The sequence below is a fragment of the Podarcis muralis genome, chromosome 17 (genome assembly GCF_964188315.1).
Source record: "Podarcis muralis chromosome 17, rPodMur119.hap1.1, whole genome shotgun sequence".
Lineage (NCBI taxonomy): Eukaryota > Metazoa > Chordata > Lepidosauria > Squamata > Lacertidae > Podarcis > Podarcis muralis.
The window spans coordinates 38,079,042-38,105,379 of record NC_135671.1 but is presented as its reverse complement, the minus strand read 5'-3'; the positions used below and the strand labels follow the sequence as shown (position 1 = coordinate 38,105,379).

The 26,338-nt window shown below is 48.1% G+C and overlaps 1 protein-coding gene across 5 annotated transcripts; it reads left to right on the top strand.

The window, feature by feature from the left end:
• Nucleotides 1-123: 123 nt before the first annotated feature.
• Nucleotides 124-25,839, top strand: SRPK3 (SRSF protein kinase 3). 5 transcript variants are annotated; one of them, XM_028711721.2, is made up of 17 exons: nucleotides 124-240; nucleotides 485-572; nucleotides 3,759-3,895; nucleotides 4,440-4,548; nucleotides 5,751-5,838; nucleotides 8,224-8,311; nucleotides 9,659-9,765; nucleotides 10,543-10,708; nucleotides 12,468-12,493; nucleotides 14,614-14,685; nucleotides 16,513-16,666; nucleotides 17,366-17,644; nucleotides 18,364-18,461; nucleotides 19,188-19,295; nucleotides 21,507-21,576; nucleotides 21,787-21,879; nucleotides 23,606-25,839. In XM_028711721.2, exons 1-17 carry the CDS (start codon nucleotides 198-200, stop codon nucleotides 23,788-23,790), a joined length of 1,911 nt encoding a protein of 636 aa, XP_028567554.1. In that variant the 5' UTR covers nucleotides 124-197; the 3' UTR covers nucleotides 23,791-25,839. The 5 variants fall into 5 exon arrangements, with proteins under 5 accessions (XP_028567554.1, XP_028567556.1, XP_077777192.1 ...); XM_077921066.1 differs by having other exon boundaries at nucleotides 183-279; XM_028711723.2 differs by lacking the exon at nucleotides 14,614-14,685.
• The last annotated feature ends 499 nt before the right edge of the window (nucleotides 25,840-26,338 follow it).

Sequence of the window (26,338 nt, the reverse complement as noted above, 5' to 3'; positions counted from 1 at the left end):
TTGCTTTTTAAAAGCACAAAACTGCCCCCTGCCTGGTCTTTCTCCGCCTTCTCTCTCCCGCCCCCCACCCCACGGAGGGGCAGGCCCAGAGGGAGCTCAGTCTCCTCCCCGCCCGCCTCACGTGGTGGAGCAGAAGCAGCTGGTGCGGTCGGGAAGGGGGCGGGCCACGCAGGCGCAAGGGGCATCCCGGAGCCTGGATGGAGCTCACAGGGGCTGGGGGGGCCATGAGCAGCAAGAAAGGTAAAGAGGGGGCGCGCGGCTGCCCTTCAAGTCTTGGGGGTGCGTGCATGGGGGCTGCAGATACATCCTGGGTGGGGGAGGCAGTTGCATGGGGAGGAAAGAGGGGGCCGCGCAGGTGCAGGGGGGCTTTCCTCTTGCACGGTCGGTCCCTGCTGCTGCTGCTGCTGCTGCCATTTGCAAGCTTGCCTAGGAAACTTTTGCAGGCGGTCCCTCCGCGCTAATTCTCCTCCCTCGCCTCCCTCAGGCCCGGGGAGCGGCCGCGGCAAAAAGAAGAAGCATAAGAAGGAGAAGGCGCCTCCGGCTCCGCAGGCAGAGAGCGAGACCCCCACGGGGTGAGTGGGGCGCCCAGTGCATCTCACCTCGGGGGGTGGGCGGCGGCGGGAGCGACCCTGCCCCGTCGGGGATGCGTGTGCGAGTGAATCTGGGCGAGAGGTCCTGATTCTGTAAATTGCAGCTCTCGGATGTTGGGGGGGGGGATTCTCCCCGTTTAGAGGAAGCCGGCATGACTGGGGGCGGGGGGCAGGTTTGGGGAACAGGTGCTGGGGAAGCCGCAAGGGGAGTGCGGGGCTGGCTGCGGCTTCTCAGGGCAGATTCACACGTGCATGTTCGGAATCGTGGTTTGAGTGCGCGGGCCAACACGGGTATAAATACCTAAGAACGCCAGTGGCATCTGTGCACGTGTAAGCGACTTTTAGTGTTTGGAGGGTTGAAATTTCAGGAAATCGGTCAGTTTCATAATACGCATTTGTCTCTGGAAGATGGCATAGTTTGCATGTGTGAATGTCCATCACAGGTATGACGCTATATATAATCTGAAATGTAATTAAGTGGAGGCAGTTTGACTACTAGTAATTTGGGTGTTGAGAAGACCAAATCATGGTTATGATTTCCATTTCTCTGGCAAGGGGAAAAATGATGATAAAGCTTCTGCTGCAACTTAAAACATAGGAGCGCTTCTACATTGCTTCATTGACATGTAAATCAGTCAGGAGAGCTGGTCGAGAAAGTAATTCAGCTTTCTGATGATGAAGGCTCAACCACCAGTCTTCAAGGCAAACTGAGTAGGAGTAGCTGTGTTTGCTCACTTTAGGACCTTTACCTCTTCAACAACGATTTTATTGTGAGCTTCCGGGAGTAAGGAGCTTCAGTTTTTGCTCGTTGTTGTTGCCTAGACAAAAGCCTGTGCCATGATAAGTGTGTTAGGCTTTTAAGAGGCCTCAGTTCATGAACGTGGATTGGGTGCCTTTTGCCCCAGGATGGCTGTGACAGACTAGTAAGTCCAGACGACTCGAACAAGTGAACCAATCTAGATCCCTCAACATGTTATTGGGCTTCTACTTCCATCATCCCTTACCACTGGCTGGGACTGATGGGAGTTATGAGTCCAACAACATCTGGAGGGCACCAGGAGAGGGAAGGCTCCCCTGAGATAAGATAATTCCTCCCATCATCTAAAATTATTATTATTATTATTACTACTATTATTTTATTTATATCCTTCCTTTTTCCCAAACCGGGACGCAAGGTGACTTACGGATAAAATAGAAACAGCTAAAGGACATGGGGAAAACTTATTAAACATTAATAAAAGTAAAACAATTTATAAAACAGATTTATTAAAAATATAGATAATTACAATAAAAACATCACAGCGGTTCCCAAAAGCCCAGGTCTTCACCTGGCAATGCAAGGACAACAAGGAGGGAGCCAGTCTAGCTTCTCTAGGGAGGGAATTCCCCAGTCTGGGAGCAGCCACCACCGAGAAGGCCCTCTCCCATGTCCCCACCAAGTGTGCCTGTGAAATTGAGTTTATTGTCTTCCCTTTTTAAGGAGAGTGTCACTTAAAAGTGTGACTGCTAAAGGAGTAGTGCTGGTGCTGAGGCCTTTTTAGAGGAATGAGGCTACCTGATGTTGGAAATGGTGTTGTAGGTTACTGGGTGGATGTACAGTATCTCTTTCTTGGTGCCTTTGGAGAAGGTTGGCTCTGAATCTGAGTCAGATGCCACAAAGAGAAAAAAAAAGGTTGTTTGGTTCTGTGGGGAACCTAGATCATGGGTAGGCAAGCTAAGGCCTGGGGCCGGATCCGGCCCAATCGCCTTCCAAATCCAGCCCATGGACGGTCCAGGAATCAGCGTGTTTTTACATGAGTAGAATGTGTGCTTTTATTTAAAGTGCATCTCTGGGTTATTTGTGGGGCATAGGAATTCATTCATTTTTTTCTCCCAAAATATAGTCCGGCCCCCCACAAGGTCTGAGGGACAGTGGACCGGCCCCCTGCTGGAAAAGTTTGCTGACCCCAGGCCTAGGTCATCTTGCTGTGCTGATTTAAATTGCAGACGGGGATTACACGATTAAATAAAAAAAAAGTATATCCACATAGGAAACTAGCAAGCTACGGCAAAACTGTGCTTAAACTCCCCTCCTTTTCTAGGGAGCTTTTAGTTTCTTTTCCATGGGAGAGCACCCAGCCTTGAGAGAGAGCACCTGCCGCGGTTTGGTCTGGACCTGGGGCCTCCTGGTGAGCTAGGCCCAGGCCAAGCAGGGCTGGCCGCTTCCGCTGGCCGGTCTCATCCCGCTTCCCTCGCCCAGATTCCATTCCCATCCTGGGCGGCAGCTGCCGGGGGCCATGGGGCTATTTTTAACCCCCCGTCCGTCCGCCTCTGGTGTCTCTGTGCACATTTGGGCTCTGGCGGGGAGGAGGGTTCTGAGCTCACAAGGTATTAATTCCTCTTTTACTAAGGAGGGGAGCATGTGGACAGATAAGGTGCCCAGCTGCCGGCATGCTTTGCTGAGGCAGTCTTCTGTCTCCATCCCAGGGCCCGTCACTCCAGCCTGGCTTTCACGCCAGAATCGGCAGCTCCCGCCCAGATCTGGGAACTTTGCTCTGGGGAGTATCTTCTCCCTGGGGAAGGCGTCAGGATCAGAGCAGGTCTTCTCCCCTTGCCCTCCCCCCAAATACACACCTTCCTTTCACAAGAACTGGAAGATCAGCAGAGAAAAGGGTGCCAGCTAATTTCATTTTATGCTTGGCCACTCCGAATCGCTTCCCTGTGTATCTTTGGAGATGGGGGAAACGATGCAAGAGGGACTAGGAGGCAGTAGGTATGTCTAAAATTATTATGAAAGGAGGGTGGTGGTGTTATTTTATTTTATTTTATTTTATTGCGCCATTGATGTGCATGGCGTTTTACAAAATGATATAAACCTAAAAGAGAGGTCCCTGCCCTGAGGGGCTTACTCTCTGAATTTTGACAGAGTGGGAGATGGGAGGTTTAAGAATATGAGCAAATAAAAGTTACAGTTCCTTAAACTTTCTGTTGGGGGGAGTGAGAATTACGGTAATGCCCGTGTGGTTTGTCCTCTCCAGAGGTGACTCTCAGGTTGGAAGCAGGCAAAGGATAAACAGTTGCTTACAGAAGCAGGATAAACATGAATTAAAAAGTAAATGACATCATTGGGTATTGAGATGCTCATGACAAGTCTCTCTTTCTCCCCACGCCCCCCCCCAACTCTTCCAGGCCACTGAGTCCCTCCTGCTCAGATGAGGCTCCAAGCACCCCTCCAGTACCCCCCTTGCCTTTCCCTGCTGTGATCGGAGGAGGGCAGCTGGGATCTGATGATGAGGAACAAGAGGACCCCCGAGATTACTGCCGAGGTATTTGGGCGATGTGGGGAGTGGGGCAGGCTATTCTTCCCCCAAGCTGGGACAGATAAGGGGCTTTCTGTTTGGAATTGTAAGCGAGGTGGGCAGTACCAGATGCAGAGAGCCGATAAAGAAAGGAAGACTGCATTGCCTTCATACCCTCTGCTTGTTGAGCTTCTAAAGTTGCTCTTGTTTCCAGCAAGACAACCCAGAGAGCTAGACCCTTGGTCTGGTCCAGCACAGCAGTCTTCTATGCCCCTAAAGAATAACAACAAAACTGTTTAATGTCTTTAGAAGTTGCCCACATGCAGTACTAGAACATGGGTGAGAAACCTTCCAATGCTGTTGAACTACAGCTCCCACGATCCCTGACCTTTGGCCAGGTTGGCTGAGGCTGATGGGATCTGTAGTCCTCCAAATGCTGTTGGGCCAGAAGTAACCCACCCCAGCGCTAGGTGCACCGTGGTCCAGGGTGGCAATTGTGCTGGGCCAGGACGTTCTCTGTGACTCTGGCAACTGGTGTAATTAACCTGTCTTCCCCTTGTTGCCTTGCTAGGTGGGTATTACCCGGTAAAGATTGGGGACCTGTTCAACGGGCGCTACCATGTGGTGCGGAAACTCGGCTGGGGGCACTTTTCGACTGTCTGGCTTTGTTGGGACATTCAGTGAGTATGGCAGGTGGGGAGGCAGGGGGCATACTTAGTTTCTGTCCCCTTCCAGAGAATTAAGGAGTGAAGGCTAGTACAATGGACTTCACTTTCCTGAAAAATGGAAAACTAAAATGCAGTGTTTTCTGACTGGTCAGATTATGGAGCAAGAAAGGGAGGCTCTGTGAAGCGAGAAATAAGGGAGGAAGGATTAAGGGAAATGGAAATACTCAGGAAGTGATTTTTATACCATATACAGTGGTACCTCTGGATGCGAATGGGATCCGTTCCGGAGCCCCGTTCGCATCCTGAAGCGAATGCAACCCGCGTCTGCACGTGCGCTGGTCGTGATTTGCCGCTTCCACACATGCGCATGACGTCATTTTGAGCATCTGCGCAAGCGGCGAAACCCAGAAGTAACGCGCTCTGTTACTTCTGGGTCGCCGCGGAGCATAACTTGAAAACGCTCAACCTGAAGCACATTCAACCCGAGGTATGACTGTACTGTAGATTCATAGCAAGGAGAAGAAAAAGAGAGGCATGCACTGAGGGCTTATATGATCATGATTGTTCTGCTGCTCTTGAGGACTAGAAGCTTGCTTAAATTTAAACTTGTTGTCATTGTGGTTATTAGTTTGCACAAAAGCCCATTTGAGCCTTTGGAACCACACATTGTGATCATTTCACCCAGTCTAGGTCCTTGGCAGGAGGACTGATAAGGCTGAAAATACAAATCCAGAGTGTATTCGCAGGATTGTAGCTTTTTTATTCCAAAGTAGCCAGCGCCTTCAGTAAGAGGCAAAGGGGTGGGGGCAGAAACTCAGCCTTTCTTACCAGGCTGCTGATTGTTAAGTACAAAATAATTGATGGGCGTAAAGGGAGTGCCTAATCTGTGTTCACAGATCTTGGGAAGACCCATGAGGATTGGGGGGGGGGGGTCCCTGAGTGTGTGGGGGACAAGGAGAAGGGTGGGCATGGTAGTCAAGTGTCTTAATAGCAGAGGAACAGAGGAATTTGTTAAGTATTCCCACTTTGCTTTTATGAATTTGTTATTCTTATTTTGTAATCACTACTATGTCTTTAACTTGTTTTATCTGAGAAATCTTGATGCTCCTGTGGAGATTACAAAGCGGGAGGGGCAAAATTTAAAACAAAAAGTGGAAAGGGGGAGCCAGGACTAACCAGTCCCTCCTTTCTCTGTCTCCCTCTCCCCCCGCAAGGCGGAAGCGTTTTGTGGCCCTCAAAGTGGTGAAGAGCGCTGTGCACTATACAGAGACAGCCGTGGATGAGATAAAGCTGCTGAAATGTGTGAGTTGTCTTCTTTGCCCATCCCTTTCCCCAGTTCTGGGGGCCCTGTAGAAGGAGTAGTGATTAAATAAAAGGAGAGGAGGTTTGTGAGATTTTGGCATACTTGGAACCCCTTCTGCTTGGGAGCCCTGAGCCATAAAACTACTACAGGGAGAACACGGCCCTCTTTATTATTTTATCTGATCCCTTGGACAGCCTAGCACCCCTACCCTGGATCCATTTGCTCTGTTTACCATCTAGATCCCACCCTTTGCTGTCAGACACAGTGCCTTCTGTTCCCTTAGCCAATCTAATCTGTTTCTCTCCATATGACCTGGACTACAACTTCCATCAGCCCCAGCAAACACTGGGTGCTGGTAAGGACACATGAGGATTGCAGTCCAATATGTCTGGAGGGCATCCCGGATTGGGAAACAGTATTCAAAACTCCCATTGTTCTAGGCATATTTGGTGACAGGGAATTTTATTAGCGCAAGCAGTTTCTGAGCTCTGGGTGCAGTACTGCACCTAAGATTTCAGATTAAAACTGCAGAGTGGAAGGAAAGGAGGAGCTTTTTCTGCCTCCCCACTTCCAGCTGCTCTCTGAAGACTGGAAACGAGACCCTCTTAAGAATATTATGGGGGTGGGCAAAGAAAGGACTAGACCATGTGAAAAAGGAACTTAATATTTTAGTTGCAGTTCATTCATTTTCAGCTTTGTGTTCTTGTTCTAAAAAAAGCGTGCCTAGACATTTTGTTGTTGCATCCATAACCTGGGTTTTAAGGTGCCATTTAGTTCCTAGCCTTCATATCTCAGTTTCTAACACTGTTAAGAAAGGCTGCCTTAGAGCAACGTGAAAAGTACGAGTTGACAGGAGAGCCGACTCTCGGCTACCCAGAGCAGAGAGTTTGGTTTGCTACTCTGACATTTGAAGTAGATTCCTCATAAACATTCCTTCTTCCCCATCCCACACAAAGACACTATTTCCCTATTCTAAACAGTGTTTCTTTGTGGAATATTGTTTGGAAATCATAATGGGTTTGACAATTTGGTTCAACTTCTGATGCCCGGCTATAGGGGAGCCCTTGCCATGGGCATAGCCAAGGGGGGCAGCTGCCCCCGCCCCCCGACCAAGTAACGAATAGAAATACTTACTTAACTGACCAATTGTGTCATTTCTGTCCCCCTAACAAAAGTCCTGGGACGCGGGTGGCGCTGTGGGTAAAAGCCTCAGCGCCTAGGGCTTGCCGATCGAAAGGTTGGCGGTTCGAATCCCCATGGCGGGGTGCGCTCCCGCTGCTCGGTCCCAGCGCCTGCCAACCTAGCAGTTCGAAAGCACTCCCGGGTGCAAGTAGATAAATAGGGACCGCTTTCTAGCGGGAAGGTAAACGGTGTTTCCGTGTGCTGCGCTGGCTCGCCAGATGCAGCTTGTCACGCTGGCCAAGTGACCCGGAAGTGTCTCCGGACAGCGCTGGCCCCCGGCCTCTTGAGTGAGATGGGCGCACAACCCTAGAGTCTGTCAAAACTGGCCGGTACGGGCAGGGGTACCTTTACCTTTAACAAAAGTCCTGGCCTCCCTAATAAAAATCCTGGCTATACCCATGGCCCCTGACATCAGAAATACAGTGGAAGTGTACCCAAGTTGGGTTTTCCCCCAGCTGTGGCATCTATGATTTAAAACAGCCTCCCAAGGATGGTTTGCCCGGCTTTATCACTGCTCACTTGTGGATAGGCAAACAAAGGCAGTTTTATTCCAGGGAGCTTTTGGAGACTTATCACTCTTTATGCTGGTTCTGCCTTTAGGGTTTTTAAAGTCCTTTTTGGACTGCTTTGTGGTTTTACTTATCCCCCTCCCTTTTCTATAATGTTTTTATTTAGATTGTAAATCTCTTTGAGTGGGTCAGGTGGGATATAAACCCTGAGAATTATTATTATTATTAAGTCTGATTGGGATTGTACAACTTCATAGTGCAGTGAGGGATTGGATCCTCCCTCACATTAATAAAAGCTCACTACGCTTTGAGTACTAGCAGAGATTATTGCAACCTACCCATTCTCCTAATGTGCCAGTCTACACACGGGGCCTTTTTTATTTCTAGGGAGTATTTAAGCATGTCATACTTCACCTCCAGCAACATAGGCTCCACACATCTTCCTTCAAGGTGGGTGGTGGGATTTCAATTAAAAGGATCTGGTTGGATCAGAAGCCTGGCCAATATCAAGGTTTGTTGGAAGGACCCGCCTGCTAGAGTGTCCTGCTAACAAGTTATTTACCACAAATGCTACATCTCTGCGTTTTTTATCTCTAGGTTGGCAACTGGGGATGGTGGGCCATTTTGACCCAAGGGCTTCTGTTGATGACTCTGATCTAGGATGTGTCATTTCCCCCCTTTTCTACTCTCCAGGTGCGAGACTCTGATCCCTGTGACCCCAAGCGTGAGAACATTGTCCAATTGATTGATGACTTCAAGATCTCAGGGATCAATGGTGTCCGTATCCTTCCACAAGCAGGCCCAGAAAACCATAGGTGCTCCTGTTCAGATTGTTAGGGGCCACTATTGACTTCCAAAAGTATGGTTTCTGAAAGTATCTCTTGGGTGAACGTCTTGGTCAGGACAAAGCTTTCTCTGCTACTTCTTAGACCACAATGGTGTGGTTGATTTGTTGGGGAAACATTCAAAGAGCAGTACCAAATTCTTCACACAGATAAAAAGTTAGCATATTCACAAGGAAGTTGACCTTGCAACCTTCTTCCCAACTTCTGGTTTTGTATGCTCAGGAATGTTTTTTCTGTGGGGGAGCATTCAGTTCTGCATTCTGCCTCCTGCTATATGACATGATACAGTCCAGAGACAGTTGGAGCAAGCAATGAACTTTCTGTTTGGATCAGTCCTATGAGGATGGACATAAACAGTTGCAGTCTGCTTTAGATGATTGTTTTATTGTTGAACAGAGGCACAACTGTTGTTAGGCTGCACCCCCCCAGGTCATGTCACTGTCGGAAAAGAATCATACATTGGCCTGAGATGAGTTGCAATTTATTTTTGCTGGGAAGGTGTTTTTCCTCCCCCCCCCCCATGATGGATGTTTGGAATGTCGCATTTACTGTAGCTGTGCAGCGTTGAAGGAATATATAGGCTAGTAGCTGTGTGTGACACTTCTGATGATGACCAGAACCTTCTCCAGTATGCAGACACACACACACACACACACACACAGACAGACTGACTTTTTGATAGCTTAAAAATAAAAATTGGTGACTGTGCTCATTGCTATTCCATTTTTCGTAGGAGTTCTCATGTAGCCTCTTAAAAAATAAATGGTAAATAGGTGAGGACATGGGAAAAGCCAGCAAGGCTCCCTGTCCTCTACAATTCCCTGCCATGTTTAATGAATTGTTCTGTGTTCTGGCTGTGTGCTCCCACAAGCCTCAGCTGGCATGACCAGTTGTCAAGGATGGTGGGAGTTTCAGTCCACAACCTTATTTAATTAGACACAAAGCAGCAAGCATACAGTCATTCCCTGCAGATAATGCTACTCCTGCTATTGAATGAGGTGCTCCAGAAAGGAATCCCAGTTTTGTGGTCATGTGGAAAGTTGCATTGTTTTCACACAGTGGCCAGTTGTCAATAGGCGAATGTCTCAAGACATCTGTATTCAGTGTTCTCCTCCTCGCTGAACACTGGCACAATTTCTCTTCCATATCTGATTTTAAGACATTAAAAGCACCACATTAGTAATATGGGGGAGATGAGGATGGTCATAGTGTTCTCATACATTGCTCAGACCTAGGTAAATCATTGTAGCTTACTGTGTCTCCTTGACTCGACCTCTGCCCAGATGTCTGCATGGTCCTTGAGGTTTTAGGACACCAACTATTGAAATGGATCATCAAGTCCAACTACCAGGGACTTCCTATACCCTGCGTCAAGAGCATCCTACGCCAGGTAAAAAGTGGAGTTATTTTAAATCCAGTTGGGGGGATCTGTTTGTAACATCAGGATCATTTCAGCCCTTCTTTATTTAGGCTGCTCAGATTTAGGTTACTTCTATTATATTCAAAATCACTGGGAGGTTGAATCAAAAAAGCCGCACCACTTGGGCAGGAATGAAGGTGTCCGTATGTTGGGGATGGGGGTATCATATCAGTGAGTTCTTTCTGGAGTATAGTTTTAGACCACCAGTGGGATATTGCATGTTGTATTGCTTTCCATGAAAGAAAACTCCAGTCTCTGCATATGGAAAGCTAGACCAGTGTTTCCCAAACTTGGATCTCCAGCTGTTTTTGAACTATAATTCCGATCATCCCTGATGACTGGTCCTGCTAGTTAGGGATGATGGGAGTTGTAGTGCACAAACAGCTGGAAACCTCTGTTTGAGAAACACTGAGCTGGACCATTGCGGTGAAGGCTAGACTAAAATCATCCATCTTGATGGAAGGGGATTCAGGTGAACAGAGGAGCATGAGTCTATTTGTTGAAGAGAGGCTGGGGCCTAAGGCAGTCATTCCCAAATCTAGTCCTATCTAGATGCTGATATTGCACACACGTCCTTCTGCTCTTGAAGAGGGTTCTGTATCTTGAGCACATGCACACAGTCCGTGGTAGTTAACAAAGTTCCAGGCTCTGAGGTTCCCAGTATAAGCTCTGTAGTTCCTGATACCACAACCTCTGTACTCGGAAACCCTTGAATTCTCCCATTTGATCATGCATCTCCCTTCCCAGGTATTGCAGGGCCTCGACTACCTCCACACGAAGTGCAAAATAATCCACACAGACATAAAGCCAGAGAACATCCTGCTGTGTGTAGATGAGAGTTACGTGCGCCGCCTGGCAGCTGAGGCCACTGTCTGGCAGCAAGCTGGGGGCCCGCCCCCCTCTGGCTCTGCAGGTAAATAGTCACATCCTCCCCATGTTCCTTTAATCTTTATAGTGGCACATCTTCTTTAGAAGGAAGAGGATAATCCCCGGCTCCATTCTCCCGTCTACGGTAGACAGGCAAGACCAGGGGTTGGCAAGTGGAAAAGTTGGAGACTTTAGCAAGAAGTCAAGGAAGCATCCAATTGACTTAATAACTAATTTTAGTGCCGTAGTGCCTGTGTTTGCGTTTAGTGAACTGTGGCTAAATTTTAAATACCCAAGACACCTCTACATCGTTCCATCCTTATTACAGACATCATGATTATTATCGGTATATTGTGATGTTTAGCGCAGTGTTGACAACCAAGTACTGCTCAACAGTGGCGTAGCATGGGTTGTCAGCACCCGGGGCAAGGCAAGTAATTTGCGCCCCCTAACCTGTGGATTCCCTTGCTCTCTCTCCGCACTGCACTGCACCGCACCGCACCGCACGCCTGGCACCCCCCCTCCACAGTGGGCGGCGACCCAGCGGCTCGGATTCGCACAGCCAGCACTGCAGTGAGAGAGAGTAAGTGAGCCAGGTAGGGGCAGAGAGCTGCGAGTGCGAGCACACACACACCCCCAGATGTTGCACCCGGTGCGGCCGGCCCCCCCTGCACCCCCCATGCTACTCCACTGCTGCCCAACCCTACAAGACATATGGGTGAAGTTTGATTGCAGGAATCAGAGTAGTAGGGAGAGAGCCAATAATACAAATATAGCGATGTTAAATAAATCAAATTGTCCAGGGAATCCTTGGCAAAGCATAAAACAGGAAAAACTTTGACTGAATTGTGGAGTAGGATGGAGGAGAGTTAACTGGGAAGATGTGCAGAAAAATTGAAGCTACACTGGTTCATGAAAGGCTAGGACCCTAGTTGGCAACTATTTACTGTTTATTTACTACTTTAATACGGAGATTGCAGGCATACACACAGGGTTGCTTCCAATGTTAATCCTACTCAAGAGTAGATCCACTGAAAATAATGGACCTAACTGAAGCATAGCTCTGTTAATATAACTGAGTTGGATATAACCTGCACTCTCCCTTTGCAACTGAATTGTCAGAAAGCTGCACCGCTCTTGCCATCACTTTCCCCACCCAGACTCTTGCCTCTCTGACTCAGCAGATGGAGGACCCGGCTGGTGCAGTTGCTGATCTCCAGGCAGCAGCCTTAAACATAGTGCAGGAAGAGTGTGTGTGTGCATGCACATAATTGAGTAGAGCAGCTCTCCCCAGTCTCCCTAAATGTCACAGATGGCCATGGCTGTGTCCATGGATCCAGTCCATGGATAAGGAACCTGTGACCCTCCAGATAATGTTGGACACCAGCTCCCATCAACCGCAGTTGGCATGGCTAACGGTTATGGGTGAAGGTTTAGAGAGCAGTGCTAATGAATATTTGCACAGGAACTCGAGACTGTGCTAAGCATCTCCAGAAGTGGTGACTGCACATTCAAGGCCAAGCAAGGTGGACTTGTAGGATGATTGATGGGAGGAAAGGAGAGAGCAAGAATCACAACGTCACTCTGTGGGCCATGGACTACCAGCCATGGCCTAGAATGTCAATCCACCTTCACTAGGGAGCTTGGCTGCCTCCCACATCCTCTCCCCTATATTTATCTTCACAGCATTACTGATTGTTGTTTGTTTGCCTGAGACTTCTTGGCTGTTGGATTCTGGGAATCATTTCTGTCTCTTTCTCTCCCTCTTTTCTCTCCTCACTCCATCTGTGCACCTCTTCCCTCAGTCAGCTCTGCACCCCAGGAGAGCCTGGTAAGTCTCCTCTTGGTGCCACTACCCCTTTCAAAGGTGGTGGAAAAACTAAGTTTAGAATTGGTAATTATTATTGTTGCTGCTGCTGTATTCTGTGGCCTTGTGTGGATGGATGGGCCTCCCCCTGCCCCCCCTGTTTTGCAATTCACATACAAGGTTCTCATAGTCAAAACAAAAAAAATTCCTTCCAGTAGCACCTTAAAGACCAACTAAGTTAGTTCTTGGTATGAGCTTTCGTGTGCATGCACACTTCTTCAGATACACTGTGTATCTGAAGAAGTGTGCATGCACACGAAAGCTCATACCAAGAACTAACTTAGTTGGTCTTTAAGGTGCTACTGGAAGGAATTTTTTTTGTTTTGACTATGGCAGACCAACACGGCTACCCATCTGTAAAAGGTTCTCATAGTCACACCTGTATTTACCAACAGTCCAGGCTTAACAGGACCCAGCCACAGACAATTTTTCACATGTGCCAAAGATGTCTGCAGCCTTTACTGGATACAAAAACCAAGTGCAGAGAGAGGCAAGAGCTTCACAGCCTTGTGTGGGTTGTACTTTGTTCTGTGTGGCACACAGTTAATTTAACTGTGGCACTGCCCTGCAGTGTGAGAATGCACCTATGAATTAGCCTAAGCCTCTCTCTGGGAGGGCTCACAGCTCAGCAGAAAAGCACATGCTATGCAGAAGTCAGTCCCTGGCATCTCCCATTAAATGGAATGTTTAGCAGATGATGGAAAAGGTCCAGGGAGCTGCTGCCAAGCGGAAAAGCTGATACTGAGCTGGAAGGACAAAATAGTCCAACCTGCTCTAAGGCAGTTCCCTGTGTTCCAGTCATTGTGCCTGCGTGGTTCAAGTTGTGTCGCTTCAAAGAAGGGCAGAAGTGTTCATGGGAAACATAATGTACACAAATAAGGCAGAGACAGCATTGCAAATTCATTTTTCATTTTAATGTAGCACACACATTTGATAGATAGACAGATTATCCCAGAAAAGTGTACCAGATTTGATTCCTCGTTTCTGAAATGTCCCCATGTTGGGACTGGCTGAGGACTCTCGCCCACTTTTCCAAGATTGCACTTTAACTTGTAAAGCCATCTGATGATTTCCAAAGACTCTGCACTCTCTTCTGTGGACACTCTTTGCTTACCTGCGCTGCCTGTCACACTTCTTTGGGTTTTTCCTCTTTGGCCTTTATGTAGCAAATCCCAAGCAGGGACAATGCACTCTCGGTTCTGCCTGTGCCAGTAAGGGGGACAAGAAGCCATGCAAGTGTGAACACAAAAAAGGAGAGAGTTTTGCACCAGGGAAGCCACATCTTACAGCTATCCTTAGAGAAATCAAGCAAGCCAGTTCTTTTTTGATAGTCCACCAGAAGCCAGCCAAGAGGAAATGCAACCAGCTTGACCACTTGCTTCTTTACCAGACACAAAGCCGCTACAAGATAGAAGTTCTTTGGTTAATGCAGCAGAGCCTTGTATATTTTGACTTGTTCCCTCCTTGCATTTTCTGTACAGAAGGGTCCATATCCCAAGTGCCATGATGCCAGTAGTTTGTAACATGACTTCTATGCGCACATGTGAAGGGGATAGAATATTATTATTTATTAAATTTGTATACCACTCTTCATCTAAACATCTCAGGGCAGTGCACAGCATAAAAATAAAAGATAAAACATTAAATACATAATAAAAACAAGAACAAAACAAGCAAACACTTTTAAAAGGATGTGTGTTGGTAATCGGCCAATACAGGTTTATGGGCTTGCATGTAGATAAAAATCTTCCCTTAAGATCGCATAATTCCTGACTCGGTTCTTGCTGTTGCTGCTGCCGCATTGTTATTCCTGCTGTTCTGTTGTGTTAGTGCTGGATAGGGCATTGGTTGTTGCTCAGCTTTGCTGGAAAGACAAAGGGTCATAATTCATATGCTCATCCCATAGCATTTAGTTGTTTATTTTGCCCACCCATCTGCCTGCTTTACTTTTCCACCTTAAAAACACCAGTTTGCATATATCATCACAGAGAGAGAGAGAGATTTGCATCCCTTTATGCTTGTGGAAGTGCAAGATGGCGTCCTCTCGCACACCCATTATGGTTTCTTTGTCTTCTCATTCCCAGTTGCACGCCCTTCATGCCTTGTGTGTGTTCTCCGGAGTTCATGCTTCTGCCACCGAGCACACCCTTGTTTCTGTACGTCATTTATTTGTTCCTGCACCTGCTTTTGCTTTAACCCAGCCAGGCCTAACCCAAGACATCTTACTACGGGGGGGGGGGGGGGGCTAAGCCTTTTGGGGCTGAATTCCAGAGTGGCCCATGGCCACCCTTTGAGGGCTGCATGGTAAAATGGGCATGGACAGATAATTTATTTCCATCCAGAATAAGGCTGTTCCCTTCCTTTATTCTCACAGATTCATTCCATTGGTAGTTTCTTTATTTTCTTCCATTTATTTTTTAACTGATGATGTGTTCCATCCAAAGTCAGGCAGTTCCATTCCTTAATCTCTCCAAACTCATTCTGTTCGTTTGTTTTAAAAAACAAACTGATTTATTTCCCCTTATTATTCCTTCAGAGTCCCTCTTTTCCCTCCCAGATGCATCTCATTTGCAATTAATAGGTGGTGCTGACTTTCTTTCATTTCTGTTGTTTCTATTCACTTCACTTCTGTTCACTTCTGGCTGTGTTACAGTATTTCTCCCATTTTGATTTCCCACATTGAGAGATCATTAGTCATCACAGTGGGATAAACAATGCAATCAGCCATGCGCAGAAGGGAAGAGAATTGGTTGTTAATGGTTAGGGCTGTTAATGGTCTCCAGGAAGCACTGCTTTAGAAAGCAGGGAGGTGCTTGGGGAAGCCCAGTTGCAAATGCCCAAGTAAAGTTAAGGTTTTTAGAGGCTGGGTGGCCATCTCTTATGGATGCTTTAGTTGAGATTCCTGCATGGCAGGGGGTTGGACTAGATGACCCTCAGGGTCCCTCCCAACACTATAATTGATTGGTGGGGGGTGTTGGGATTTAAGAGCGACAACGCCTGCAAGCCACCCAGAATCTCTTGATGTGCTGTTTGCAGCCTGCTGTCAGTCACCCCTGGTTTACTCCCTTAAGCAGCAACATCATGCAGTGTGCCTTCACACACACACACACACACACACACACACACACACACACACACACCCCGATGCTTTGCAGGATCACAGCAGATGTTGGGCCCCAATATTTGAATTGTGCACAATTTTTTTGACACCCCTAAATATATTATCAGTGAGGGACCACTCTCTTCTGCAGTTGGTCTGGCCCAGCTTTTTTTACAGGCCCAGCCCTTGCAGGCCTCAGCCCTCACTCTGACCCTTCCCTTACATTTGGCTTGTGCCTTTACACAAGTCCTTGTTTCCTTGTAGGACTAGTGTTCAGTGAGGTGTTTGAGCCGTACCACTGAGGTGGGTGCTCACTTGAGTAAAATGTTCCTGCATAAATAAATAACTGCACATAGAAAACTTAACGTTTTTTGGGGGGAGGGCCTTGTCCATCTTGCCTTCTTCCTCGACATGCTAGTTTTTGTGTGGCAGAAATTATTTTGTTTGGGGTAGCATTTCAGTTAGGAGAATCGCCATTTGTAACCAGAAACAGGCTGACCACTAGGCCTCACTTGCTCACTTGCTCTTGCATGTGCTCTTACAGATACGTAATGCCTTTCTTCTTCTTTTTGCTACACCTTTCTCCTCATTCACCCCTTGCCCGCCCCCATTTGTTTGCACACAACTACTCTCTTGCAAGCTGTGTGTTTTGCTGTGAACTTGTACCCCGCTGTTTTGGGGTTCTGGCACTGCCCACTGACACTTTGAGTTGCTTCCTGGTGATTCCCTTGGTTTGTTCCTTCTCCCCTTCTCTACCCCAAACCTCAGGGCCGGCCATGTGGCTCCTTTGCATGCTCCCCCCACCCCCACCCCGCTCACTTCCCCATGCAGCCCTGGAATTGTAAGTAACAGGGCTGTGACATGGGGTCATCTCATCTCCCAGAATGGGAAGCTTTCGAAGAACAAGCGGAAGAAACTGAAGAGGAAGCAGAAACGACAGAGTCAGCTCCTGGCAGAACGGCTCCGGGACCTTCAGCAGCTGGAGGAACTGGCGACCCTGGCAGCAGGAGATGCCAGCGAGCCCATAGCAGATCCAGGTGAGGTTGGGAGAGGGAAGTCAGCTGCTGTGGGGTGCAGCTGGTTCTCTTGTGTGGTCAGGTCTGGAGGCTTGACCCCCCCCCCAATCTTTGCATACTTGCTCTCACACCCTTTTGTGCAGCTTAAAATATTTGAGTGTGTGCCCCTTCACTGCCTTCCCTACACTTGTATTCTTGCATTTACATTGGTCCATTTCACATGCCATCGGAATAAACCATAGTTAACTTTTATTGTGAATGTACCTGTCTAGGCTGTTTTTCTCCTCCCTCCTAGCGCACGGAGGAAATGAAGGCCCCTGGCTTAGCGTTCTGTCTGAACCAGGGATTTTACTCTAAGCAACCCATGACTAGTAAGCTAAGAACGAATATTGGTTTATCATTGTGGTTTGTTTGGAGCAAAACAAATGGCAACTTGGTCGCTGGCTGAAATGTAATGTTAAGCCCAGGGCTGATGGTTTGTTTCTTCCCAATGCTAGCAAAGTGCAGTAAATAGGTTTATTTTTGAACATTTTACATCCTGACTCTTGAAATGGGATGTAGTCACCTCCTGATTCTTACCTTTTTGGTGCCCTTTCACCCATGCCTCTCCCTTCAGAAACATATAATGCAACTCTCTTTCTCCTTTTCAATCAGTGCTGTTCACAGCACACTTTTTTATGATACCAGGAAACCCTGACCCTCCTCTTTCTTCTTCTGTAGACCTGCCTGGCGGAGCCCCCATCATGGTCTCCACAGCTGGGGGGACAGAGCCCTCAGGAGGCTCTCTCGCTTGCAGCCCCCAGAGTCTGACATCGTCTTCTGGTTTCTACACACACAATGCCTATGACAGCTGCAACGGGCACTCTCCACCAGGCACAGCCAGCCGCCATTTCAGCCCTGACTCAGCAACCTCTGGCTTCTCAGGGTCCCTCTTCTCTGGCTCAGCCATGTCAGGGGTCTCTAACCAGCGGGAGCGTGGAGGGCTTCTCTCCCCCAGCAGTGAGTATCAGGGGCAAGGTGACAAAGGAGCCACGTGGGCCCAAACGCCCAAAAGCTGACTCTCCCTTTGGCCAGCGTTCTCTAAAGTTGTGATAGCAGAGGCAAACCATTATTCTTAATTAAAATTGGAGGCATCCTTCAGTCTTATCACTCCAAAGAATTAATTTTAAGGAGAATCACCTGTGGTTCTGTATTAGTCACTGTTGCGTATCCTCCTTCTGAGCTCAGGCCATTCTGGCTGCAGGAGTTGCTGGAAGGAGGTGTATAGGGTGCCATCCAGCCATCTTAGGGACTCCATTCCAGATTTGTGTAGGGTTTACTCCTTAGCTTTTTCTTCTCCCAAAAATAACTTGCAAGCCAGTGAACGTTTAGGATCAGAGTTTCCTTCTAGAGAGGCTACCTTCTTATGTTGACGAGCCCCATCTGCCCCTCACTTCCCTCTTCAGCACGTGCAGAAACTGCCTTATTGACTGCTGGACCCACTCTTGGTCTCGTCCAGTCAATCTGCCGGAGCCTGTCTTTGCATGCAGGGGAAGTTCCTAACTCACCAGGGGTTGGAGACCTATCGACTACCCTCACCTGGTTTAGCTGGCCAGTCAAGTGGTTACATTTGAATAGCACAACTGTTAGGCTAAACCAATTACTTACTACCCCTTCAGCATCTGTGGACTGTTTTGTTTGTTTTTCACCTGATTCCCTGCCCTGGTCTGCCTCTGCAGCTTTTGGTACCTCTGAATTCCTGGTGAACCCCTTGGAACCTCAAAATGCAGACAAAATCAGAGTGAAGATAGCAGATCTGGGAAATGCCTGCTGGGTGGTGAGTTATTGGAGCGCATGTTGCCCACACCTCCTGAAAGGAGCAGCTCTGGTGGGGCTGTCTGTCGCATGGGGAGTGGAATGTGGTGGCTGCACAGAAGAGACTGGGGGCATGTGGGCTGTTCGGGGACTTGAAGCTATGGGCACCCTGTATTTCCCACGTAATGTGTATTTCTGCATTTACACTCTACACAGTTTTTGCTTCAATTTTTACTTATTGTGCTGTGGAAATTTAAAAGAGAAGGGCGCACGCACGCACACGCACACACATACACACCTTTTCTTCAATTGAAAAGATTCTGAGCATCTCAAGCTTCAGTGAGAAGGAAGCAAACATATTGATGTGTTTATAATTTCAACATGTCCAGCTTTTCAGGTTCTTTAAAAAAAATTAAATGAGGGCTCCATATAGGGAGTACATGGATTGGTATCTTGGGGAAAGCTGCCAAGGAGGAAAAATTACATGGGATTTAGTAAGGAGTGGCGATGGTGGCAGTGGTCTGCCTTTTGGAAAGGTTAAGTTAGGGCTCTGCTTTTGGTGAGCATATATGCTCTGGCTTAGGAAATGGTAGTCACCGTGGGAGACACACACTGGATTGGCCCACAGGGCGGCTGTTGAAGAGAGCATGGGATGTGGGTTCTACGTGTGCACATATGCGCAAGAGAGCATGTCCGTACGTACATAGGTATGTCACAGGGATATTCCTCACACTCTCAATTTCCTCAGCACAAACATTTCACGGAGGACATTCAGACTCGCCAATACCGGGCACTGGAGGTGCTAATTGGTGCCATCTACAGCACTCCTGCTGATATCTGGAGCACAGCATGCATGGTAGGTTCACGGGGCTCCTTCTGCTTCTTGTGCCATATTGTGATTGTGGTGGTGGTGGTGGAGCGCGATGTCGGTTAGGGTTCAACTAAAAAACATGTCCACAAATGTGGGCACCATCTCACCATTGGTTAAGCATATTCTTTTATTCTGGCGAGTCCAAACCTGGAGATGGGCAATGTGGGGTCTTGCTGACCGTGCACTGAATCTCAAAGGCACTTGACTGTCAGTCACAATGTTCATATGGAACTTCCAGCTTCAGAGGCATAATGCCTCAGATTAACACCTGTGGCCAGGGAGCTAAAGCAGGAGGGAGCTGTTGCACTCATAATCTTCTTGCAGGCTCCTCAGAGGTATCCTGCGGGAGACAGGATGCCGAACTCGATGGGTCTTTGGTGTGATCCAGCAAGGCTCTTCTCAAGCTCTTTTGCTGAAAAGCAGCAAGGTCCTTCTCTGAGGCTTTCTGGGTTCGGACCAAACTAAGCCTCCTGGTTTTGCTCTACGAGGCTTTGTTTTGTTGGAATCGAGTATACACTTCCAGAGTTAACGCTAAATACATTACTTCTGGTAAATGAGCCACCATAGCCACGAGAGGGCCATGAAAAATATGTCCCAGGCTTTTTAGACTCATCTACCCATGTACTATCTGAAACCAAAGGGGCGTATTGGTTGCCAGATGTGAAATATTTTGGCATTGTTTTTAGCTCTCCTGCCCTACTAAAAACCAGGCCTTCCCTTTTGTCAGTGTAGTGACTGTTATTTGTCAAGATACCTCACGCTTCCTTTGCAGGCTTTGCTTGTGTGGCTGTGTGCCAGGGTGACCTGAATGTTAGGTGGTTGATGAGATATAAATATACTTCCTTTGTTGCCAACCTTACTTAGTCTAATAGCCGCACATTTAAAATCCTAAAACAAAACTTGAACCACACACACTCTTTAGAAACTTTATGCTTCTGACCTTTGCCCTTCCTGTGCTTTGCCATTTTATGCTTCTTCTGAAATCAGTCTGCCTGGGCAAAGGAAGCGTGGCTTTTGGCAGGGACCAGGCTCCACCCAGCAGCTCTGGGGCTCCTGAGAGGAACCCGTTTGGCATTAAATTTAAGAGGCGCTGAATACAAACCCCGCTGGAACAATCAGCAGTGCACTTTAAGCCTCCTGACAGTCCCTTGGCAGCTGCATCTTTACTTGCCCCCCCCCCCAACCTGATGTCATATAGCACATTGAGTGTGGGCAGGGAGACGTGGCTTGGGGAAAAGTCCGGCTTGCCCGTCTCACAGATCGTCCACACTGAGGCTTCTTTAAAATGGCTCCTTGTGATGTTTTTGTCATGCAATTAAGTCATTCCTGTGCAATTGTTTTCAGTGAAGTTTCCTCCAAAGCTGGTGCAATTGCCAGAAAAGAAAAAGTTTAAGCTGCTTGGGATACACAGACATATACACATATATAATATGTATAATCCACAATTTCTTTGCACCAACATCTTAATATCAGCACGCGGTAAAAGCTGATAACGCGGATTCTACATGACTCTGTGTGACGAATAAGCCAGCCCTGCAAGATCCTCACACACTAGGCTCCTTCTCTGTTCTGAAGTTTGATACATGATAGAACAAATATTCAGATGTCAGTCATTGGTTCTGCCAAGTTTTCATGGCAGGGTGTGGGTGTGCGCAGCAGATGATTCCCTTTGCTTCTTAGACCAGTGAGTATGGCAGCTCAAAATCCTTCTCGAGAGGGTCAGGCAATACCACATGAGCATTTCAGGCCTTGGGCTTAGCCTGACTGGCTGCCATGTAGTTCCCACCTTTGGCCAGAGGTTGGCACTGGCATGCAGAACCACCTAGATCCTGATGTTTAGCTGATCTGAAAAGTCACAACGGGCCATGGGGAAGAGGAGAGATTTCTTAACTGAGAGCCAGCCCACCCATGAAGCATCTGACTTAGCTGGCAAAGGTGCAGGAGGCAGCACTCCGCCTGCCCCACTGCTTCCGTCGCCACCAGAACACCCCCCTCACCAGGTTTCGACAAGAGGGCGGTGGTCCAATGCACAGCATTGTCACTCGTCTTCCCCCCTCTGGGGTAGAGAACTCAAGCAGCAAGGGCTTGTGGAACACTGCGTGTGGGTCTGGCAGAGGGCAGCCCATTCATGTGGTGAAATGGGATGGGCCACCCCTGCCTTAACTGCATAACCTGATGATTCTCTTTCTTTGTCAGGCATTTGAGCTGGCTACTGGCGATTACCTCTTTGAACCACACTCGGGCGAGGACTATACCAGGGATGAAGGTAAAGAGCTCTCGCTGGTTGAGCCAAATGAGGATGCTGTGTATGGGGCCTGCCTAGCCAGCTGGGCTTGGATCTCTCTCTCTGCTCTAATCTGGAGGCATTGTTGATGCCAGAATTTCACAACAGGCCTGCTGGAACTCTGGAGGGGTGCAGAGGGGGGAGAGACTGGGACACGCAGGCCCTGATGTTCCCTCCTATTTTCCTTTTCAGATCATATTGCCCACATTGTTGAGTTACTAGGCGATATCCCTCCGCACTTTGCTCTTTCCGGGCGCTATTCGCGCGAGTACTTCAACAGGAGAGGTAAGTTAGGGAATGTAGCCTCTCTGGGTTGCGAGGATGTGGTTCCAAGCGGATGCTTCCGCAACACATCCGTATCGTGCTCAAAGGCTGTCAGGAGGAATTGTGAGGGGTGGGGAGAGCATGTGTGTAAGAGAAGTTGACAACAGGAAACTGAAGGAACTGTGTGATCGTGACCACGGGAAGGAAAGAAGCCGTTCAGGCAGCTGAGACTTTGGCCAGGAGAAAACCAGGTTTGTGGTGAAACCTAAGGCTGGGAACGTGTCAACATTTCTGGGGGGTCATTAATAGGTTCTGCCTACCCTGCCTGTGGTAAATGTCATGAAGGCCACAGCATTTGTTGTCTGGGGTGTCCAGAATCAGGCTACCTGCACGCACAAGCAGCCCCTTCCCCAAGTGGGTGGTCGTTTAAGTGCAGCCCACATTCTCCATTCCAAGTAATGTGGAACAACTTTTGTTCATTTGGGCTTGCCCAGCTTCTCAGTGGGTTGTACTCTGCACTTTCAGTCTGTCTGTCACCCACACCTTCCACTTCTGGCAGCCACTTCACCTCGTCTTCTTTAGCTAGACAAGGTTCACAGGTTTCAGGTGGGCACCTACAAACAGCCATGAAGAGCTAGTCTTTTGTCCTTCTTCATTAGGATGCAGGAATGTTTGCTGCATTGCAGAACTCTGTGGTCCCTCAACCTTTGTCATCAGTACTAAGAGTATCTGGGTAGTGATTTAGGACTGCTGTTGTTTCTTCATGCCTTTTTTGCTGCGTCCACCTGTCTGTTCTTTTTCTCTCTTTGCCCAATTGCTTCTCATTCAATGAATCTGGCCACTGATGATGTTGATGACCTTTAGATGGAGGAGAGGTCTATCAATGGTAGCTAAATGGAGCCTCGGAGTACAAGATGCTGAGTCAAGAGGGCTGCTACCTTCATGCCCTGCTTTGGGGCACCTTTTTTAGCTGCTGTGGGAAAATGAATGGGCACTCCATCGGAGGAAGCTCCTACAGTTTAGCCAGCTTCTACTAATTGCATACCTTTCCTGCTCCACAGAGAGAAACAGCATGAAGGCCTACAAAGGATACAGGATCTAGATGTTTACTGCACACTCTCAGTTTATTGCATAATAAATGCCCGTTTTGATCATATTAATGCTTTCACTTCTGGGAGGCTGGGCCTCCCCCCAAGAGATGCAGTGTGAGTGTGCTGTCAGTTATACAGCAGCAGGGTGGGATTAATAGCATAACTACCACCACTCTGGGCAATCTTTCCCACACCAAGCACCTCTATGACAATATATGAAGAGGTAAAAATGTGATGATTGGGGCTTATGCAGGATGATCCCAGGCCCACATTGCATGTTAGAACAGGTGGCTGGCCTGGATTGGGATTGTACGCTGCGATCTCAGGAGCATAGAAGCTGAATGTGGCTTTGGGCATCATGTTCCACTTCCTGAGGTGAACGTTTCTAGCTCTTGTACTGTGACAACACAGCTTTACAGTGTGTGAGCAATGCCTGTTGAATATGATGCCCACTGTTCAATAACTCTTTGCCTATCCCCATGTCTAACCAGGCCCAGAATTAATTTCACAAAATAAGAGATAAACCAGGCATGAGTTCGGTTTTCCTTGGTGCAGAATTTTCACTTCATTTTACTTTCCTCCAGCGCAAAGTACACACAGCCCTAGATGGGGCCTCTCCACCAACCTTGCCCTTTTTGTCCTCCTTCCTTCCCCAGGGGAACTGCGCCACATTAAGAATCTCAAGCACTGGGGCCTGTATGAGGTCCTGGTGGAGAAATATGAGTGGCCCCTCGAGCAAGCAGCCCAGTTCACGGACTTCCTCTTGCCCATGATGGAGTACATCCCAGAAGAACGCACTACAGCCTCCCAGTGCCTGGAGCATCCGTGGCTCAACTCTTAAGGCCAGGCAGAAGTCCAGACGGACCGGTTGCTTGAAGGAAGCAGTCTTCTCGCCTGCACAAGATTTCCCTGGCACGGACCTGGTCCCATCACTGGAGTTGACGGGCAGGGTGCAAGGCTGTCTCCCCCAGCTCCTCCCCTAAGTGGACTGCACTGCAGGACTGGAGGCAAGAGGCTCTTCTCTCTGGCTGACCACAGTGGGGAAGGGGGAGCTGTAAAGCAGGACTGGAACTCAGGAGCCAGGTTCACTCTGTGGTCATTTCTGAAGCACAGCCAGAAGATTCCCACAACCCCTTGCTGACTCTTTTCCTAGAAGTTGCCTTCTTGGGAGGTCTCCATGGCCACCATCTCCATGTACCCTTGACTGATGCGGTTTGACTTTTAAGAATTCATTGTGGTACTTCCTGGCCAGTTTCTTCCCCTGCCCTCTGCTCCCCATCGTTTCTAACTGGTGGGCAAAGAGAGTGGCTGTGAAGCTCCCAGCATGTGTGGGTTTGCGAGAGGCTCAATATGTGAGCAGAGTGTGAATGATGAAAAAGAAGTGCATGAATGTTCTAGCAAGAAAGCTGGGAAGGGCAGCTCTTTGTGGGGTGGCAGAGAGATGCTGCAGGTCCGGCTGGTGCCCCTACCCTGTCCAAATTTCCATGCCAATGAATTGCAGGGAAAGTGACAATGAATGTGTGCAAAGTGACATGACCGTGGCCTGGAGGTCCAGCTGTGGCACCGTTTGGAGGGAATGAGAGAAGGTAGCTGATGCAGGAAGCAGTAGAAATGTATAGGCAGTGGGGGTGAAAGATTTCGTTTTTCTGGCTTGGCTGTCGGCACCTGATGTCTCTGCACTTCACAGGCATTTGCAGGCAGGTTTCTTCCAGCAACTTTGTGGTTAAGAGTTGAATAAATGGGCCCCTCCTCTTCCCCAAGAGTCCTTTGTGAGTCCTTTCCCCTGCTGCCTAGGCATGGGTCATGGCCCTTAACGTGCTTTACTTTAGCCAGGAGTTGCTCATAAATTTGGTATTCTAAGAATTGCAGACGTTTTTTAAACAAACAAGTTTCTAACCCTTGTCATTGCTAAGGAAAGATTTTTGCAAAGGGAAAGTCTCTAAGGGCAGCTTTCAATAGCTGGGATTTTTTTGTATGTTGTGAAGTCTCTTCTCCCCCATTTCTAATTGTCTTTTAGTCCTATTTTGCCTCGGTTTCCTTTTTCACTCCAGTTTAAAGTGAATGGGAATCATACAATTTCACCCACTACCCTAGCTGGTGGGAGAAAGCAAGCTAGGGGTGTGTGTGTGTGTGTGTGTGTCTTTACCCACCAACAACTACTCACAATGCATATTTTGGAATGGCTGGCATTGTTGCTCTCTCAAACTGCTACTACAGCTCCCGCTCCCCCCCCCCCAATGTTTCCTGACACTTTTGCTACCTGTGGTCAGTTTTCATTATTATATGGCAGAGTGTAGCTGCTCCAAAAAGCTTGACACTGTTCCAAGCTACTTTTGTGCCTTTAGGAAGAAGCTTATCTACTGTTCGTGGTGAAAGATTGAATGGTGAGGGAGTGCCCCTGTAGCATTTTCCCCAAAACATTTTGGGTTCAGAAAAGGAGGAACCACAACCAGAGGAAAGACACAGAAGAGGAGGAGGAAAAAGATGTGTGGAGCTCGGCTTAAACCCAAAGTCCCAAGTTCTGATGCCTGTCCCATGGCTATAGCACTGGAACCCAGAAGTTGTGGTTGGCTCTTGCATACTGCAGCCTCATATTATAAGCGGGGAGGTGGTGTTGGGGAAGCCTCCTAGGTATGGCAGACAACTGGTCACAGTGCTGCCCAAGACTGGTGTCTTTAAACCAAAGTTGTGGTTTAAGGAGGCATAGGGAGAGGGAAGCAATACTGTTGCCTTGCACTGCAGTCTCTGGAACAAGAAAACCTGCCCTTGCTTTAGGGTGTTGCCCATGTTGGGGAGTGTGTTTGTGTGTTTGTGAGTGTGTGTGTTTTGAAGGCCCTTCTACTGTTCCAGGGATTTGAGTTCAAGACTTTTCATTAAAACGTTTGCAATAGCCTCTGCCTCCTCCTCCTTTCTAAGGGCAAAGTTGGGTTTAGGAAGACCACACTGGAGGAGAACCTCTTGAGGATCAGGTTCTCAACTCCTGTGAGGGGAAAGGGGTTAGAGTTACTCCCTCTAAGGAAAGTTGTTCTTCTACTTCCCTTCTGGGATTAATATCTTGGGTGTGCAGTGGTATGGAGGGAGGGTGGTGGTGGTAAAAGTTCACACTGCCACAGAGTAGAATGGAAGTTCAGAACAAAACTCACCTTGAGAAATATCAGCCCCTCATTGTAAAAGAAAAAGCAAACTTAGAAGGTCCCCAATACACCAGGGATGGGGAACCTCTCCCAGCCCAGGGCCACACACACTTCCAAGGGCTGGGCTGGAAGCAGCGCTAGGAGTCAGAGGCAAAGTTGACAGAGCAACCAATGTGACTCTTACCTTAGGTGGACTGTCACCTACTGCACCTGTGTGAAGTCAGAGGTTTCTACATACACACCTCTACAGCCAGA